Source organism: Podarcis cretensis (assembly GCF_951804945.1).
Source record: "Podarcis cretensis genome assembly, chromosome: 1".
Lineage (NCBI taxonomy): Eukaryota > Metazoa > Chordata > Lepidosauria > Squamata > Lacertidae > Podarcis > Podarcis cretensis.
In genome coordinates this window covers 123,151,395-123,172,326 of record NC_137170.1, presented here as the reverse complement: position 1 = coordinate 123,172,326, position 20,932 = coordinate 123,151,395, and the positions used below count along the sequence as shown (strand labels likewise).

General features: G+C 44.6%; 1 protein-coding gene across 2 annotated transcripts in view; it reads right to left on the bottom strand.

Moving 5' to 3' along the window:
* The window catches only part of WDR75 (WD repeat domain 75), a 32,360-nt gene extending 11,647 nt beyond the window's left edge, over nucleotides 1-20,713 (bottom strand). The window contains exons 1-12 of one of the 2 annotated variants that reach the window (XM_079977767.1): nucleotides 20,570-20,713; nucleotides 16,795-16,924; nucleotides 15,582-15,647; nucleotides 14,736-14,835; nucleotides 12,074-12,198; nucleotides 10,942-11,012; nucleotides 7,931-8,041; nucleotides 6,304-6,392; nucleotides 4,755-4,913; nucleotides 2,971-3,030; nucleotides 2,761-2,876; nucleotides 991-1,166 (exon numbers count right to left, since the gene is read on the bottom strand). In XM_079977767.1, the coding sequence (XP_079833893.1) occupies nucleotides 991-1,166; nucleotides 2,761-2,876; nucleotides 2,971-3,030; nucleotides 4,755-4,913; nucleotides 6,304-6,392; nucleotides 7,931-8,041; nucleotides 10,942-11,012; nucleotides 12,074-12,198; nucleotides 14,736-14,835; nucleotides 15,582-15,647; nucleotides 16,795-16,924; nucleotides 20,570-20,655 (1,289 nt within the window). In that variant the 5' untranslated portion in view covers nucleotides 20,656-20,713. The other variant, XM_079977768.1, reaches the window with a different exon arrangement.
* Nucleotides 20,714-20,932: the final 219 nt, after the last annotated feature.

Genomic DNA, 20,932 nt, shown 5'->3' with positions numbered 1-20,932 from the left:
ATGTGCATGCACACTTATCTGAAGTGGTATCTGAAGACGTGTGCATGCACACGAAAGCTCATACCAATAAAAAACTTAGTTGGTCTCTAAGGTGCTAATGGAAGGATTTTTTTTATTTTGTTTAAAATATTGTGACAGTACAGAGTTACATATAAAATGGTAATTAATTCAACGTTACATATATACAGTCGTACCTTGGAAGTTGAGCGGAATCCGTTCCCCAAGTCCGTTCGACCTTCAAAATGTCCGGAAACCAAAGCGCAGCTTCTGATTGGTTGCAGGAAGCTCCTGCAGCCAATTGGAAGCCGCAGAAGCCCCGTCAGACTTCCAAAAATAGTTTGCAAACCGGAACAGTCACTTCCAGGTTTGCAGTGTTTGGGAGCCAAAATGTTCAACTTGCGAGGTGTTTGGGATCCAAGGTATGAATGAATGCATGTGTGTGTGTGCATGTGAGAGAGAGACACACCCTCCCTTAGCCTCTGGGTTCTCACTCGGGGTCCAAACAAACTCTCAGCTTACCCCCAAAAGCCTCGCAACGAGAAGAGTTCTTGGAAACAGCAGAGATCACCCTAGTCTCTTACTTCAGACTTGTTTTTTTTATGGGCAGGCCCACTTCCTCAGGCTGCCCACAGATGTGTCCCATTCAGCTGCAGGAGCTTCTGTTTCCATAGTAAGAGGCACATATCTGCCTTGGTGGATACCGTTACACAGGTTCCGACCAACATGACAGCGGCCACAGAACAGGAGCAGCCATGCCACTAGGGCACATGTTGGGGGGATCTGTGTGCGCACATGTGCATGGACAAAGTAATGACGCGCAACAACTGCACATGCATGCTCCCTTTGATGCTCATACCTCAAGTCCCATCTTGTCACAGGTTTAATGGGGGCAGCAAGTGTGGGCAATGAAAACACTTGAGACTGATAAATCTACATTATCTGAAACAACCGGTTTTCTGCCAACTTGCTAGACAATGCAAGCATGAGTACCTTTGCTTTTGCTCGTCGTAAGCCCAGAGTTTCATGTACATTTCAAGGTCGCTGCTGCTTCCTTGCCGCTGTTCTACAGTAGCCAGCCAGTTGCCTTCGGAATCAAAAGCAGCCTTCACTAACTCAATCTGGTTCAGCCCGTGTTCATGAATATACTCCTGCTGCACAATATCCAACTGCAATTTTTTGAAAGAAGAGATGGAGTAGGTCTATGGCCTCATGCACATTTGGAAGGTCAGTCAGTCAATGAAGAATAATAATAATAATAATAATAATAATAATAATAAATTAATTACTTATACCCCGCCCATCTGGCCGGTCCTCCTCAGCCACTCTGGGTGACTTCCAAAAGAATATTAAAAGCACAATAAAAGATCAAACATTAAAAACTTCTGTAAACAGGGCTGCCTTCAGATGTCTTGTAAAAGTCAGATAGTTTTTTATCTCCTTGACATCTGATGGGAGGGTGTTCCACAGGGCGGGTGCCACTACCGAGAAGGCCCTCTGCCTGGTTCCCTGTAACCTGTAACCTGACTTCTCGTAGGGAGGGAACCGTCAGAAGGCCCTTGGAGCTGGGCCTCAGTGTCTGGGCAGAATGATGGGGGTGGAGACGCTCCTTCAGGTATACTGGGCCAAGGCCATTTAGGGCTTTAAAGGTCAGCACCAACACTTTGAAGCCAGCCACTGGAGAAGAAACACATATGCACTTTGTACCTCTTTATTCCCATCACCCACTCTCATTCCAATGCCATCTGATATGCTTCTTCCTGCCCCCAAGTTGCGCTGCTTTCCCCACTACCTCCAGCAAAGCCTTTCTTGAAATACTTTAGCCTCATCCTACCTACAGCAACACTGCCACACCACACCTTGTGTTCACTACTTGTTCTCCAGCCATCTGGGCCAGTGTTGTATTTAGGCCTGGGCAATATAACAATATATCGCGTGTGTGTGTGTGTGTGTGTGTATGCACGCTATGCAAAAATCACGATGTGGGGAAAAACCGTGAAGCCAGCCAATGTCTCTACATAGCTCTATCCTTATTACAGACATCATGATATACAGTGGTACCTTGGTTCTCAAAGGCCTTGGTACTCAAACAACTTGGAATCCAAACACTGCAAACCTGGAAGTAAGTGTTCCGGTTTGCGAACTTTTTTTGGAAGTCGAATGTGTTCCGTTTTGAGTGTTATGCTTCCGATTTGAGTGCCACACCTCCGTTTTGAGTTATGCTGGGGTCTGTCTGTTTTTGCTATTTATTTTGCGTTTTTTTTAGGCAGCTCTTTTTGTTTTGTTTTTGTGACTGTGTGGAACCCAGTTCAGCTACTGATTGATTGCATGTGTGACTGCACTACATTGTTTACTGCTTTCATTTTATCTCCTTAGATAGTAAAATTCATGTTGAATTGCTGTTCTAGGGGTTGTTTCTAAAAGTCTGGAACGGATCAATCCATTTTGCATTACTTTCTATCGGAAAGTGCGCCTTGGTTTTGGAACGCTTTGGTTTTGGAACGGACTTCTGGAACGGATTAAGTTTGAGAATCAAGGTACCACTGTATCAGTACACAACGTTTAACTGGTGATATATCATGATGTTGAAAACCAGATAACGCCCAGCCCTAGTAGTATTTTGTTTCTATGCAGAAATTATATGTCCAGTTAATGTTAAGAAAAAAAACAACAACCCCAAACAGCAGTCACAAATAGCGTTGCTAGTCCTAAGCCTTATTTGCCACTGTGACGAGAGCATAGATCATCACTGGCCTAACTTACATTGTAAAGCTGCTTGTCATTTTGCAGCGAATAGAACTGCAGGTGGCCTGGTTTGCCGTTCAGAACCAAAGCTTTAGTTCGAGGGTCAACCATCAAGCCAGCCTTGACGTCACTGCCTGAAAGGAAACAGATGGTTTGAGCTGGAATACAGTTTCTTTGGAGAAAAGGAGATACGCAGGTATATAAATAAGCTCTCTGAAGCAAACATACCTCTGCTCAATCCTTGAATGACTGTGGAGACCTTCAAGTTGCTGTGTATGATGATTATTTCTACAGGAGTTTTAAAAGAAAGTTAATAAGGTTAAGAATGAAAGCTGGCAGAGCATTAAAAGCCCTATTGTTTACCAAATGATGATTCAGAATTTGCATCAGCCCATAGAACAGGAGTGGGGAACTTGTCATGCAACAGCATCTAGAGGGCTGCAGATGGCCTTCCCTGGGCATAAAACGTTTTATTCAGGAAAAAATGGTGCACTTCAAATGGCCAGATATGGCTTGCAGCTCAGGAACATTATTGGATGCAGAACTCCACTTGGTATGGCCAAGACTCCACTTGGTATGGCCAAGATGTGGTGGTCAACAGCACATATGGTCAGCCTTAGTTAGATCTGCCAGTTGATATTCCTTCCTTAAAAAGCAATCACCTTGCCGACAAAGGTCCTTATAGTTAAAGCTATGGTTTTCCCAGTAGCGATGTATGGAAGTGAGAGCTGGACCATAAAGAAGGCTGATCGCCGAAGAATTGTTGCTTTTGAATTATGGTGCTGGAGGTGACTCTTGAGAGTCCCATGGACTGCAAGAAGATCAAACCTATCCATTCTGAAGGAAATCAGCCCGGAGTGCTCACTGGAAGGACAGATCCTGAAGCTGAGGCTCCAGTACTTTGGCCACCTCATGAGAAGAGAAGACTCCCTGGAAAAGACCCCGATGTTGGGAAAGATGGAGGGCACAAGGAGAAGGGGACGGCAGAGGACGAGATGGTTGGATAGTGTTCTTAAAGCTAACTAACTCACTAACATGAGTTTGACCAAACTGCAGGAGGCAGTGGAAGACAGGAGTGCCTGGCGTGCTCTGGTCCATGGGGTCACAAAGAGTCAGACACGGCTAAACAACAACATCCCTTCCTTGAAAGGAGGGACTTTAAAATGTTTGAACATGCCCTAGTAACTAATGGGCAAGGGGCTAAGGCAGATTGGAAATCACAGTTACTTCAGAATGAGCCTGGTATGAGATATAAGGAGCATGCCACACCCATCCTAGATTTGCTTCCCTGGCTGCTGTGCTAAATCAAAAGTTCTGGTGCTTATCTTGTAAGCTTGTTAATCAGTTTCGCTAGGGAACAGAGAACTCTTTCTCCAATGAGTACTTCCCCAATCTTTTCAGACTGGCTGAAAAGGCCCCATTAACTATTAGGGCTGGGAGTCATTCTTGAACAAGCTTCTTCAGTAGTGGCCCCCACTTTCCAGTTGGGAGAGCACCACGGCCTCGCCGTTATAAACATTGTTCATTCATATGTACAGCTGCTTAAGGGTCTTTTAAACCAGTACAACCTCAGGCATACAACTGGCACTGAAAGAAAGCCAGTTCATCGTTGGGTTTGGGCTTAATTGAGGCAGGAAGATCCTCATGGAGCGACAGGGGATAAAAATATAAATCCAGAGACAGCAACCCTCCCCCTCCCCACAAGCCCTATAGAATAAACAGAGAGATGCCAATCACAAAGCAGGGAGGGAAAGGGGGGGTGGCTTCAGATGCTGTTGAACTACAACATCTAATCCCTGACTGCTGGGGCTGATGGGAGTTGGTAGTCCTACAGTACCTAGAGGGCTATTGCTGGTTTCCAATCCATGGCTCAGGTGCTCACGGAAATTTGAAGCTGGAGGTGCTTGGATATAAATCACTGATTTAAGGAGGTTATCACCTTTCAAAACCCTAACAGCCATGGTTGTTTGACATTATAAACAGGTAGGTTTCTCTCCCCCATTTGGACTTACTGTTATCTGCATGCGAGGTACAAAGGAAGGCTCCATCTGGAGAGATGGAGATGTGCTCTATTGTGGATCCCAACCGGGGCAAGAATTCCTTCTTCGCATCCGACCCATCTCGCCACTGCACTAGGACAGACTCGATTCCGCCACTCAGGAGGCTAGTTCCTATCAAACCGAACAAAATGTGTGTGCCTTAGAAATATAGCACTTCACACGCACTACACACACACACAGAGCATACTGCTCAGTGCAACTGGAGCAATGTGACTTGCCACAGATCTGGTTACTCTCCATGGATATTACAGTCTCAGAGGACATCATTACCTGTTGCCATATACATTAATCTAGGACAGGGGTGCACAATCTTCGGCCCTCCAGATGTTTCTGGACTACAACTCCCATCAGCCCCAGACAGCAGAGCCAGTGATTGAGGATGGTGGGAGGTGTAGTCCAACAACATTTGGAAGGTCACAGGTTGTGCAACCCTGATCTAGGTTTAGATGCTGAAAAGGACCATGGCTGCAGTTCTATACACGTATACCTGGGATTAAGGCTCAGTGAACCCAATGGGATTTACTTCCCAGTAGATAGGCATGCACTGAGTTTGGTGCACAATTGCCATATGGACACAAATGCAAGTGTAATAAATAATATACACACATGTGGACACAGACTGCGTGGGCTCTTGTGTGCCCGACTATAAGAACTGAAAAAACCCAGCAACAAGATCAGGAGCAACTGGATTGTGTTTATGAAGCAAATAGTTAAGTTGCAACACAACAAAATCCTCCCACTTGTCATGTCAAACTGCTTCCTGTTTCGGAGGGAAGCCAAGAATAAAATAAACACTGCGGTGGGTCACTTCAAGTTCCCGCTGAGGTCAACAAGTTTTTATCTTCACAGCTTTCAACATAGAAAAACAAATTTTATTCAGTTCTATTTTGCGAGAGGATGAAATTCCTACTTCCTCTGCTTGTTGAAGAACCGAAACAGTTTACTTCTGCCTGTCAACCCAGAGAGTGGCACGAAGCACTTTTATGCAGGGGTAGCCAACCTTGTGCTCACAATATGACTACAACTCAAATCATCCCCCAAAATTGGCCATGGTGGCTAGAGCTGAAGGCACCAGATTAGCTATCTCTGTCTTTATGCAACACACAGACAACTCTGTTGCTTTTGCCACAGTCCCATCTCTAAACTTCCACACTTTTGCAAGATGTATTGAGGAGCTCTAACTCTTTTGCTTTGACACTGCTGTACATTTATATAGCGTATTTCAAATCAAGAGCAGTTGACAAGCGTTTTCTGAAGAGAATGTTGGGAATCTGTTGAGAAATTCTCTTAATTGCTTCATCTTCAAAAGGATCTCAAAGCCACATACAGAAAACAGAAATCAAATTCAAGAGAGTAGAATTTCAGAACTATCATATTGTGGATGGGTGAATCTGCATGGGGAGAGATTGCTAGAAAAGTGACTTGCTCAAGGCCACTGGTAAGGTGATGGAAGAGGTGAGAGAATTGAAACAGCAAATGTTCCTAGCTTGGGTAACGTTACCTTCAACAGTGAAAGCGAGATCCATAACTTCACCGTGGTGCCAGTGCATTGTGGAGTACGTGTATTCTTTCTTGTGATTAAAATTTCTCCTAGTGCGGGGGAAAAAACCATTCAATTTAGGGCAAACTTTCCAAGTTAGGGATCTTGAGGAGGAGGACTGGTGCACAAAGAGATACGTGAAGCACCTTGGGAAACTGCTAACCTATGTTAATTCTCGGGTTCTAATTATATTCTCCTGTGCTTTGCATACAGAATAAAAACATGGCACTGTGATTCAGCTAAAGAGCTCTGTTGGCATCAATAGACTTTCACATGGGGACTGCTCACCAGACAGGAAACTGCAGGCCTAAAGGTGATGGCGCATTCAAAGCCCAAATAAAATGTGGTCCACCTGCATTGCAGTCCTTTCTAGTGGGATGTACATCCCAAGGTGTATTCCAATACACATGGTGCATCCATCCTCTCCCTCGGTTACTTGCCCACTGACAACTAAAAATGGATAAAGGCCAGAAGCCTCAATACCAGGTCTTTTACCAATAACCATGAGAATGGTCTATAGGCAGATGGAGCAGTCCTACTACTGCAACTAAGCAGGTTTGGTCAGGTCAAGAGCCCCGGGAACCACATGTAAGCTGGTGGAACGCTCTGTCACAAGAGACTAGGGCCCTGCGGGACTTGACATCTTTACGCAGGGCCTGCAAGACAGAGCTGTTCCACCAGGCCTTTGGCCAGGGCATAGCCTGACTCCCTCCTTTGGCAATCTTCACAAAACTCTAGCCCAATGGTTGCCATCAATTTGATTTGAATTAATTTTATAATGAAATGATTTTAGAATGTTGTATTATTTTATTGTTGTTAGCCGCCCTGAGCCCGGCTTCGGCTGGGGAGGGCGGGATATAAATAAAATTTATTATTATTATTATTATTGAATTCTTTGGAAGAAGACTGGACTATACACGTAACAAATAAATAGCCCTTGCTCACTTACAGATATGCACTCTTGCCACTATTCAAGTATGAAGATTTAGAGTACAGTGGTGCCCCACAAGACGAACGCCTTGCAAGACGGAAAACCCGCTAGACGAAAGGGTTTTCCGTTTTGGAGGCGCTTTGCAAAACGAATTTCCCTATGGGCTTGCTTCACAAGACGAAATGTCTTGCGAGTTTTTCCGACTTTTTCCCCCTTTCCCCCCCTTTTTCTAAGCCGCTAAGCCGCTTATCTGCTTATCCGCTAAGCTGATAAGCCGCTAAAAGCCGCTAACAGCGCTAATCCGCTAAGCCGTCAATGGGCTTACTTCTCAAGACGAAAAAACCGCTAGACGAAGAGAATCGCGGAACGGATTCTTTTCGTCTTGCGAGACACCACTGTAGATAAATTGTACAGCAGGCCTCTTCTCCTTTGCCTCCAGCTGCCCCAAGTATATCTTTACCACTCCATAATCAACACCTTCTAAGACAGAAACTCTCTCTGCTGGAATCAGAGGCGCATTTTATCGCAAGCTTTGGCAGGGAAAAGAGGCCGAAACTGTGCCTTTGTACTGCAGACTTGCACTGCAAGATTACAGCAAGGAAGGATATGCATGCTTATCAGAAAACCACTGCCAATAGCAGCAAATGTTTGTCTCACCACAGCCGGATTTTGCCATCGCTGTGTCCGCTTGCTATGCAATCTTCCTTTGGGTGGCAGGCTACGCAGGTGAAGAAGTCGCTTATTCTGGATTTCCCATCTACAGAAAAGCTTCAAAAACAGGAGTCATAGCTTTAAGTTAGTTTGGCTGGACTGAGCTGAAAGAAATGTCAACTAATCCCTGGCTGCTCAACAGTGCAAGGAAGGTGGATGGGGAATACCTTTCCATTTCTGGGATGTACTAGCAACCATCGCATAAATCTCTCTCCCCCCCCCCCCCCCGAAGCATTTCTGATGCAGTAGTATCTGCCACTAGGAACATGCAAGAAGAGCACATGCTCTTTCCGTATAACTTCAGCAGTTTTCCTTTCCATTGTGGTCACTCTGACAAAGTAAAGGTAAAGGTAAAGGACCCCTGGACAGTCAAAGGAAACTATGGGGTTGCGGTGCTCATCTCACTTTTCAGGCTGAGGGAGCCAGCGTTTTCCACAGACAGCTTTCCGGGTCATGGAGCCAGCAGGACTGCTTCTGGCACAACGGGACACCGTGACGGAAGCCAGAGCACATGGAAACGCCGTTCACCTTCCCGCCGCAGCAGTACCTATTTATCTACTTGCACTGGCGTGCTTTCGAACTGCTAGGTTGATGATCTCTGGCGGGCTAGGGACAAAGGTGAGAGCTGTTTCCTGGTTCTGTTGGATCTCTCAGCAGCTTTTGTTACAATAACCATAACATCCTTCTGGACTGTCTATAGGAGCTGGGAGCACTGTTATACAGTGGTTCCGCTCCTTCCTCTTGGGCCGTGTCCAGAAAGTGGTGGTGGGGGATGAGTGTTCAGATCCCTGGGCTCTCACTTGTGGGGTGCCTCAGGGTTCTGTCCTCTCCCCCATGCTTTTTAACATCTAGATGAAGCCGCTGGGAGAGATCATCAGGGGGTTTGGACTGGGTGTTCATCAATATGTGGATGATACCCAGCTCTACCTCTCTTTTAAATCAGAACCAGTAAAGGTCTTGTGTGAGTGCCTGGAGGCAGTTGGAGAACGGATGGCGGCTAATGGATTGAGGGTGAATCCTGACAAGGCAGAAGTACTGTTCTTGGGGGACAGGGGGCAGGCTGGTGTGGAGGACTCCTGGGTCCTGAATGGGGTAACTGTGCCCCTGAAGGACCAGGTGTGGAGCCTGGGAGTCATTTTGGACTCACAGCTGTCCATGGAAGTGCAGGTCAATTCTGTATCCAGGGCAGCTGTCTACAAACTCCATCTGCTATGCAGGCTGAGACCCGACCTGCCCGCAGACTGTCTAACCACAGTTTTGCATGCTCTAGTTATCTCCTGCTTGGACTACTGCAATGCCCTCTACGTGGGGCTACCTTTGAATGTGACCTAGAAACTACAACTAATCCAGAATGCGGCAGCTAGACTGGTGACGGCCACCGAGACCATATAACACCGGTTCTGAAAGACCAACATTGGCTCCCAGTATGTTTCCAAGCACAATTCAGAGTGTTGGTGTTGACCTTTAAAGCCCTAAACAGCCTTGGCCCAGTATACCTGAAGGAGCGTCTCCTCCCCCATCATTCAGCCCGAGCACTGAGGTCTAGCCCTGAGGGCCTTCTGGTGGTTCCCTCACTGCAAGAAGCAAAGCTACAGGGAACCAGACAGAGGGCCTTCTTGTTAGTGGCGCCCGCCCTGTGGAATGCCCTCCCACCAGATGTCAAAGAGATAAACAACTACCTGAGATTTAGAAGACATCTGAAGGCAGCCTTGTTTAGGGAAGTTTTTAATGTGTGAAATTTTAATGTATTTTTAAACTTTGTTGGAAGCCACCCAGAGTGGCTGGGGAAACCCAGCCAGATGGATGGGGTACAAATAATAAATTGTTATTATTACTAGGTTGGCAGGAGCTGGGACAGAGCAACAGGAGCTCACTCCATCATGGGGATTCGAACTGATGACCTTTTGATCAGCAAGCCCAAGAGGCTCAGTGGTTTAGACAACAGCACCACCTGCGTCCCTACAAGGTACAGGCAGGACAGCACATACTCTGTATGCAGAATGTTCCAAGAGTTCCAGCTATGGCTGGGAGAGAATCCGGTCTGGACGTATGAAATGATTATATAGAAGGCAGCTTCTATTGCTCCTCCAAGCCTTATCCTATGGGATTTACAGTACTATCACTGGTTCATTTTGTTGTTGTTGGCATCCATTTGTCTCAAGAGACAATGGAGTGCGCTGGGTGTGTGTGTGTGTGTGTGTGTATGAAGTCAAACCTGGATAGTGTGTATGGAGATCCTGGACTGCCCAGACGACAAGACCCCCCCCCCAGCCTCGCTGTGGTCCAAAGGAAAGCAGAGCAATATGTTTGGCACCAGTTTGGCTGCAGGAGATGCCAGAAGGAGGCACAAAGGCACCATCCACTTAGGAAATTCCACTCGAGATTTGTATAGGGTTTACTCCTTAGCAGATAAAAGGAGCGGGGGCACTGTTGTCTAAACCACTGAACCTCATGGGCTTGCCGATCAGAAGGTTGGTAGTTTGGGTCTGCACGACGGGGTGAGCTCCCGTTGCTTTGCCAGCCTAGCAGTTTGAAAGCATACCAGTGCAAGTAGATAAATAGGTACCACTGCGGCGGGAAGATAAATGGCGTTTCCTTGCACTCTGGCGCTCGTCCCGCTGTCCTGTTGCACCAGAAGCGGTTTACTTCACCTTTTCCACTTTAGCCTTTCCTTCTCCAAAGATATTAATAGCTGGGAGATATCCAGCTAAGTCATATTCAGAATAAATCCCCTAAAGTCAATAGAATTAAACACATTGATTTCAACTGGTCTACTCCAACTACAGTTTGGATATCACCACGTGGGTTTTTCTTTTCTTTTCTTCATTAATAAGCATAAGTGTTATCAGGGCTACGGACACTTCTGTAAGAAACAGCAAATTCCTGGCCAGTTCAGAAGCAACAGATGCATATTCAAAGCAGCAAAGCAATTACTAGCTGGAGTTGTCTGCCCTCACCTGTAAAGCTTCTTCTTCCTGAAGAAACAGACGACGAGGTGACTGCCGCAAGCAGATACCACATATTCACCCTGTTATAAACAAAATATAGTTTAGTACATACCAGAGTCCAAGTGGATTAAAATGTATGGTAATAAAAAAAAAAATTAGACCATGTGATGGGCAAACTGCAAGAGACAGACAACTGCTATGCAAGTCAGCTAAAGCAGCACAATGGTATATTTGCAACCAGTGCTTTTCCCCTTCTAAATCAAATTCAGACATTTCCTCCATGGCTTTTACCCAGAGTGATCTCAAGAGAAATGATGGCTAATTCAGGTGCCCTGAGATCTGGATCGAAAGAGGAGTTTAAAGAAACATAGCAAAGATGCTGAACACGGGTGTAGTCAGCCTAGCTGCTGGCGGCAAACCACAAGGTTGAAACTCCTTTGGCTCCACAGAACTGGCCATGTGGTTCTTGGTATCCTAAGACACAGGAGTGTACCCAAAGGAGTTTTGGGCTTGCATTTTACAAAAACACGCCATACACCCCACTGCCTTTTGTTAACCTGTTTTTGGAACAGGAAGTGTTTCCAAAACAGCCTGAAAAGCAGATCTCATATAAAGGTGATAAATTCCTTTGAGAACACAACAGGTAACAGATAAAAAGGTAGCTCTTTGGATACCCCCTTAAGGCAGAGAGAAATACAGGTATTTTGTGTCCAGGGTCAGAAACAGGGAAATTTAGAGAGGGATTTCTTCAAAACTATACAGAATATGATAGTTACAGCAGAACACCTATGCTATAATGCGGTAAAGGATTTTATGGCAGTTAGAAAGCCACCCTGGCAGTGACTGACTATTCTGTCCACATTTCATGGAAAAGCAGAGAAAGTGGAAGGGCCTCTGCATTGGATTGGCTAAATTTCTGAGATTTTACAGTGGGCAGCCAAGGCAAAGAGGCTAGGAATGCAACGAGTAAGGCTGTGGTTGGAGAACAGGCCAAGAAGAGGGTGCATGCTCTAAGAGCTGAGGAAGTAAAGAAGGATGATTTGACATCATGTTTGTGCATGCAGACCTCTAATATAATATACAGAAAGAAAGAAAGAAAGAAAGAAAGAAAGAAAGAAAGAAAGAAAGAAAAGGTATATACTTCTCTTCCAAGCGCTGTACATTTGGGTGACTGGCTTACACCATCCAAAATCAATTCCAGATCACTGGCTTCTACTTCCTGACCTGGTGTTTTGGGGATTTTCAGTGAAGCTAGCTGAAATGGACCTGATGGAAACAAAATTTATTTCAGTTTTAAACCAATTATTCTCATATAGATGAAATAATATTTTTTTTATCACATCTAACTTTTATCTCATTCATTAGCATGAGTGCAATTAGGCTACAGTGGACGCTCGGGTTGCGAACGTGTTCTGTGCGGGAGGCACATTCGCAACCCGCAGCGCCATGTCTGCGCACGCGCGGGTTGCGATTTAGCGTTTCTGTGCCGAAACCCAGAAGTAACCCGTTCCGGTACTTCCGGGTTTGGCAACCCAAAGCGTCTGTAACCCGAGGTATGACTGTATTTCGTTGTATGGCCTTTATTTATCATATTTGCACCAGGTTGTCGTTCCCAGAACTCAAAGCGACATCAACAATGCTGCCTCATTTTATTCTCCTAACAAGCCTACACAAAGACTAAGTGTACTGTGAATTATAGCACCATTTGTGGTTCAGTGGCATAATTCTTGCCTGCCACGTGGGAGGCCTAGATTTGATTCCTAGCCAATGCAGCAACATGCCTTATGAAACTCTGGGATAGCTCAGTCGGTAGATCATGAGACTCTGAATCTCAGGGTAGTGGGTTCAAGCCCCACATTGGGCAAAAGATTCTTGCATTGTAGAGGGTTGGACAAGATGATCCTGGTTCCTTCCAACTCTACAATTCTATGGTTAAATAACATTTCCCCCCACAATGCTCGGCAGAAATTAACACGCACTGTGCAAACTTTTATAGTTACAGACAAAATTATGGCAATGTATATCTCTCCACCATGATGCCCTCCAGCAGGTTGGCAGAAGCTGATGAGCACAGTGTTTCATTTTAAGCATGACTGCCACACTAAGATGAGGAGCATTAAATGCATTGGGGCTAGCCATTCCTACCTTTAGTTCTTTTAACCTGCGGTTCATTGATCCTCTAAATAAAATACCTGTTTGTGACACAGCAGCTTATACTAAAACACCTAAAGCATGCTAGGCAGTGAACTGGAATAAATCTGTAATCCCACTAATTCGGGGGTGGGATTTGCGCTTACGGTAACAGTGCACATTGTCCCCTATTCGCAAAGCTGTTGCATGCAGTTATGTTAACAGATTCTGGGCTGTGTAGTCCCAGCCCACCTATTCTGCACTGATTAGGCTTTCCTGTGTCAGCATACCACAGATAGTGCTGATATAGCAGTCACTGGATATCACCCTAACCATAAATGCTTACCAGCCAGAACAAGCAGTTCACGGGACTGGGCTTCAAGTTCTGAGCAGCATATATGACAGCTATGCCTCCACGCTCCATAAATGTCCAAATCCAAGACAACATAGTGTTTTAAGAAGTCTGCTTAGCATCTTTTTCACAAATTAAGAAACCTATTTCTACTCCTCTGCTGTCCTACAGCACAGGGCGGTCCAACTTTTCATACCCAGTGGGCTGCAGTAGTGCTGCCACACACTGAACTAATTTCCATATTGTAAATTGAAGTGTTCACAATACATTTAATATTTAAAATACACGATATATGTAACTAAATATATTTAATTAATATATGTAATTAAATACACTTAATTAAACACACAATTAATAGATCTAATTACTACACAAATTTAATATGCAAACAGATGTGTGTGCTTTTGTTAGCAAAATATGACACACTTTTTAAAAAAGGTTTTAAGATGTTATCTCTTGATTGTTGCTGATGACTGCCATTAAAGGCGGACGACCCTGCTATAGCAGGAACATTCAAAACAAACAGGAGACCGGATTCAGCATTCTCTGCCAGCCTAAGGGGTGTTGTGCTAGTGTAAGGGCGAGAATTATGGTTGCACAATATAAAATACAGCGCAACCATTGTGCTAGCGGAAGCCTGCTGTGCAACAGGTATTGGAGCTGCAACCAGGCATTAGAACCATGCTGGCTTCCTATGCCTTCTCTTGCGCAAACCTTTCCACTACCGCAGCTGGTATACCATTAGGGGACTTAAACTTAAGTGATACATAAATTTCCTCTCTGGGAATTAATTCCTTATAGGGATTCTAGCCCATCCCCCATCACATACAAAATTCTATTTTAGGTATACTTTTATGTTGAGCATTGAACTCACGTATGTGGAGTTTGTTTGTATTTTATTTTGTTCACTTTTGATATGGTCTATACTAATAGTCTATAATAAATAACCAATCCCTAAGATGTGACGAAGCTCCTATGTACCCCACTTTTCCCCCCAAGGGCAAGAAAAAACAGCAACAAAAGGGGAAAACAATTTCTTTATCCTGCCTTTCTACTTAACAATAAAACCAATAATAATAATAATAATAATAATAATTTTTTATTTATACCCCGCCCTCCCCAGCCAAGGCCGGGCTCAGAGCGGCTTACAAACAATAATAAAAACAAGATGAATGATTACAACTTAAAAACAAAAATAAAGTACAACATTAAAATAATGGAACATTAAAATATTAAAATAAAAATGCTCACAGTCTTCATGTTAACAACAATCATGAAAAACAAGATGTACAAAATTAAAAGAACAGCAATTATGACATACCTGATCTTTCATCATTATCTTTTGAGATGATAACAAACACCGAATTCTCAGATCCCGCAAGTGCATAGAATGCAAAGAGTTTGAACCCAACAACCAATGTCTGTAAGAGAAAACACACACATACACAAAATCAATCTCTTTAGTCTCATCTAAAAGCTAAGCTGAAAACCCATGCAAGTTTATACAACCCTGCTAGTTACAAGGTGTGGAATGGGTTTTTAATTAGGCACAATTATCAATAAAGTTGTGCATACAGTTCAGGGATGGAGAACCTGTGGCACTCCACACGTTTTTGGACCGCAGCTCCCATCAGTCCCTGTCAGCATGGGATGATGGAAGTTGTAGTACAACATCATCCTGATGACCACAAGTTCCCCATCTCTAATGCAGCTCATCTCAGTCATGAATCATCAACAGAAAACACTGTCCATTCTAAGCCTTCGTGGATAAGAAGATAAGAGATCCTGCTTATTAGTCTTTGAAGCTAGACACTCGTATGCTGAAAAGAGCCCATTGGCTCCCCTACTCCATTGCAATGCATTTACATTGCAATCCTATACACACTTGGCTGGGAATAAGTGCTGCTCAACTTAACAGTCTTAGTTTTGAGTAGCTATATTGAGGATTCCACTGTAGATGCAGTTAGTGATGACTCGTATCAACCAAGATGCCACAGTGCAGTTTGCATAGCAGTGGCAAAGCATATCCAGGTCTGCAAACAGAGCATTTACTCATGAATCACAGAGATTTGTTTTATTCACTCCAATACATACCATTTCATTAATCTAATGAGAAGCCCATGGGCTGCTATGGAGAAAGAAGAGATGCAAAGAAAACATAACAAACCTTGATGAGAATGCCATCCATAAAATCCCAGAGTTTAATAGTGCCATCTAGAGACCAGGAATAGAGCTGGTGGAGAGAGAAAAAAAAGACATATTAAAATGATTTGTAAGGTCCTATTCTGGTTTATCTACAAAGCATTTTGATTCTTAGCAGTGCTGATTACTCCCCGTGTATGACAAAAATGCTAACAAAATGTGAAGTGGTTCTAACACCTTTGAAAAAAGCTCTTACTACTTATTTAAGTAAAACTGCACATGTTCTCTGCTGAAGATATAACACACAAGCACATTTACGAGAAAAACAGTCCAGAGATGGGTTGATAATCAAAATCAACTATGATGCAGACAAAACGACTGCAACTTAAGTCCAAATAAGTATGTCCTAGCGCCGACCGCTCTTAAAAGGGAAGAAATGTATTCTATGAGAAACCAGAATACAAGCAGAGGTGTGGTATTCATCACTGAGCAGACTGATCCACTAGTTGTGTCTGTCACATAAGGAAGATGCAGCTTTGAGTCCTTTCAAATTCTTATGTCCATAAAAGACAAGATATGAAGCAGCATCTCCATTATAGATCTGCACATGAGGGTGAGAGAAAATGTTATCTAAGTTATGGAGACCTCGGCCCAGGCAGGGTTTTATAGGTTTTCCACCAGCATTTTCAACTGGGCCAGGAATTTTTAAGAAACTATTGCAGAATAGGTATAATTTGCTCCATTTGAGCTATACTCATACCTGGCCATAATCATGGATTTGGCCTGGGATTACAACAACAACAACAACAGCAACAATATATCAAATTTCTATGCTGCCCTTCATTCAAAGATTATAGTGCAGGTCACCGTTAAGCACCAGCAAAATTACCTAGGATATTTATCCCAGTTTTCCCTTGAGTGCCAATTTTCTTTCATAAATGTGAGTGTTGGTGCCCTGATGTTGATTAGGACCCTGGCATATGTGGGGAGGGAACTTAAATCCTTTGCCCTCTGCTATGGTCCCTATGTGGTTCTGAAAATTTGCAGTGAAAAAAGAGGCTCCAGTGGGAGCTTCCTTGCCCTCTTGTAAATTGCTCTCTCAGGCCCTCTAATCCAAATTGCCGCTCTCCAAGCAAGTTGGGGGCAGGGGAAAGTTTGCACTTAATGACAATTATGTTACATATGCTGCTTGTAGTTTGGCTCTAAGATAGGACTAGCATTGCCAAAATTTTAACAACCTGTAGATGGTTTTGGGGATTCAACTGGACTCCTGTCACTATGTTGCTGTGACCTTGGAGAACATGCAGACATTCTTCTGTAGCTGTACTGTAGACTTTCACATAGTCACCAGAAGCACACAAAAGGTACCTATAAACAATGAAATCAAAGCCAGAAATCAATTAAAAGGCATTTATAGTACTTAACAGAAACAACATAGGCTAACTTGGAAAATTCTAGAAGCATATTAGATAATATTTATCCATCTTCACATCCAGCATTACATGTAAAAGACCAATTCCCAACTGCCAAAGGTACAGGAAAACCAGACTATTTTTCAGTATGGTCCAGTTCATATCTGTCAGAGCTGCCTCTAGGTCCCAGCTCACAGAGGACCAACGCCAGGCTGTCGTTATGTACAAAAGTCTTTATTGAGGTTTAGTTTCCATTTCAAAGCCGCAGCGCGCAGCTCTACGTCTTAAAGCCTAGACCGGCGAAGTCCCGTCTGAGTCTCCGCCCCTTCCACACCAGTTTAAGACTCTCGCTTTGCTCCACCTCTTCCTAAGTTCCTTTCTCCTCTGGGCCCTCCTGCCCGCTAGGGTTTCATCCTTTCTGGACTCCTCTGACGCTGACCCTGATGATTCTTCCCCCTCCTTCCGGCGGGCTTTAGGACCTGGTTCCCTATCCGGGCTACCTTCTGTGCCGCTTGCCTGTACATTTGAACTTGGCGCGCGCGCCCAGCCGGCAACTTTCCTCTTGACCGTTCCCTCGCTCTCCGATGGAGGCGTGGCCAACCCTGACTCATCTTCTCTCGCTGGTGGTGAATATGTGGGCTCTGATACCTGGGACTCCTCTCCCCCACTACGCTCTGGTGGGGAAGCTGGTCCTGATTTCCAACTGCTGCTCTGGGAGTCCCCACTGGCCCCTTGCTTCTGGGGTGTCCCCCTTGGGTCCCCCCTGGCCCTGGCCATCGGCGCCCCCTTCTGTGAATCTTCCGATTCGCTGGAGAGGCTCATGGAATCTCTCGGGCTGCTGTCATCTTCTCCTACGCTGCCCTCGGATTGCTCCCCCTCGCTCTCCATCTCCTCCCCTCCCTGCGCTCCCGCTGAGTCCCTGACAATATCTAATGCATACAATACCAAACCATGAATGTGCGGATATGCAAGTACTCTCAGTAAAAATTGTAGCTGTTTTACTCCTCTTCCAGTTCTCCTACTGCCATGCTATCTGGAGCTAATTTTGGGTGGGAGTTAGCAACTTAAGTCATGGGCCCATAGCTTGTCACCTCCAGACAAACCGTACATAGTAAGCAGAACAAACCTTGGCTATACCAAACCAAAGCTGAGTTTGGTGAAGAAGAAGAAGAAGAAGAGTTTGGATTTGATATCCCGCCTTTCACTCCCTTTAAGGAGTCTCAAAGCGGCTAACATTCTCCTTGCCCTTCCTCCCTCACAACAAACACTCTGTGAGGTGAGTGGGGCTGAGAGACTTCAGAGAAGTGTGACTAGCCCAAGGTCACCCAGCAGCTGCATGTGGAGGAGCGGGGAAGCAAACCCGGTTCCCCAGATTACGAGACTACCGCTCTTAACCACTACACCACACTGCCTCAGAGAAGGACAACTGGGGGAAAGGAGCAATGTGACCATGATTCCTGCAAGCGCATTTTAACCATTGGTTTATCTTAATGATACATAGGAACCAGGTCATGTAGTATTTAAATGCCACGTGTAATGGCATTTAAATACTATATTAAACACAAGCTGCCATGCGCGCCTAATATGGAGACAGAAAAGTGAAATATAACTGTTAAAAAATTAAATAAATATTCTTGTATTTTGTTTCTCCAAATGATAGCAATAGACCAAAATATGCTTTTTAAATATATAACATAGATACACAAAAATAAAAACAACCCAATAACACACACACACACCCGTCGTGTTTTGTGGGTTTTTCTACATAAGGCTGAGTGGGCTGTAGGATCACACACAGTCTGAGGTGCACGGTTTAGGTTGGTTTTGTTCCATCCTTTTCCCTTTTTAATTTCCTAAAAATTATGGTTTCAAACAACAACGACTACCACAATTAAAAAAAGAAAAGGATGCCCAGCAAAATTTACTGCCCTGTTCTAAGATACGCAAAAGTTAAAACACTAAAAATAGGTTTAAGATGACCCCAGCTGTCAACCTGAACAAGAATATTTTTAGTGGGGACCAGAATGAGTACAGCAAAGGCCCCTGTTTGCTCTCAACAGGCAGGGAGTTTCAAAGCGCAGGCGCTGCTACACTAAACTATCAAAATATAATTGCAAATGCAGAACGGGCATTGTGTGGCAACTGTGGTGGTGCTGATTCTGCCAATTAAATGTAGGGATAGGAGGGATGTTCTGTTAAAACAGTGAATTTTTCTTCATGGGGATTTGTGCCCCAGTATCAGTAAGCTTTTAAGATCTTTATAACAGTGAAAGCAGTGCAAGAGGAGAGGAGTATCACACTAGATCAGCATAAGAAATTGTCTTATACCGGGGCCTTCTGCTCTACCACTGAGCCTATACCTTTTCCCCTTAGAGTTTTGAAAAGTGCATATATTATGTGGTACAAACAATCCAGAGTAAAAGAGGCTTCTGATAAACTGGTATTTTTAATAGACCTTAAACTTCCTGGTACTATGACAAAAATGTGTTTAAACCACATGGTAATAAATGCAACACAGTTCATTCTCCAGTTAGCTTTTGCTTCCATTCCCTCCTCTTGTCAACATGTTTCTATGTTGGTGATTTTATGTTGTAACCACCCTGCGACTTTCTGGAACATGGCGGTATACTATTAATTATAGCAATTATATCATAGTAATTATTGGGTAAAAGCCTCAGCGCCTAGGGCTTGCCGATCGAAAGGTCGGCGGTTCGAATCCCTGCGGCGGGGTGCGCTCCCGCTGCTCGGTCCCAGCGCCTGCCAACCTAGCAGTTCGAAAGCACCTCCAGGTGCAAGTAGATAAATAGGGACCGCTTACCAGCGGGAAGGTAAACGGCGTTTCCGTGTGCGGCTCTGGCTCGCCAGATGCAGCTTTGTCACGCTGGCCACGTGACCCGGAAGTGTCTCCGGACAGCGCTGGCCCCTGGCCTCTTAAGTGAGATGGGCGCACAACCCCAGAGTCGGTCACGACTGGCCCGTACGGGCAGGGGTACCTTTACCTTTACTATTTATTATTACCATAAAGATACAGTGGTACCTTGCGTTACATACACTTCAGGTTACAGAATCCGCTAACCCAGAAATAGTGCTTCAGGTTAAGAACTTTGCTTCAGGATGAGAACAGAAATCGTGCTCCGGCGGCGCAGCAGGCCCCATTTGCTAAAGTGGTGCTTCAGGTTAAGAACAGTTTCAGGTTAAGAACGGACCTCCGAAACGCATTAAGTTCCTAACCCGAAGTACCACTGTACAGGTAATGAGTCTCATTGCGTCTTATAAATAATAATAATAAAGAGTCTCAGCGTGTGTCTTAATAATGATAGTGTCTTAATAAAAAAAAATTAATAATAATAATAATAAAAAATTAATAATAATAATAATAATAATAATTAAGAGCAAGTCTTAATAAATAATAATAATAGTCTCAGCGCGCGTCTTAATAATTAATAATAATAATATGGAGTCTGAGCGCGTGTCTTAATACTACTAATAATGTAGCGTCTAGACGCGTGTGTTACTCGGGAGTAAATTCAGCCGCGTTCAACGGGGCTTAAGCGTCTGGCATTCCTGAAAAGCCCCCACTGATCCCCTCAGCGCCACTCACTTCGAATCAGCCGAAAAGACCGCGCGGCTCCCGCTCAGCCAACTGCCGCCGCAGCGAACCACGCGGAGCTGCTCATGCGCCACCATCTTTCCTCGGCGACCTCTGACCTCCCCCGACCCGCCTCGCTCCTCCGGAAGAAAGAGCAAAAGCTCCGTTGCCGCTCTAGCCCAAACCTTCCCTTAGAACTCAGTAGCACCGCCCTCCTCCTCCTCCTCCTCCTCCTCCTCTTTCCGCTCTCCTGTCACGACGTACCAAGGGGTTAGACCCGTACTTCCGGTTTTCTTACGATTGAAGCCGATATGGAGGGGAAAAGGGACCATAGAGATGGAAAGGAATGGGATAGAAAGAGCTTTCAAAACAGAA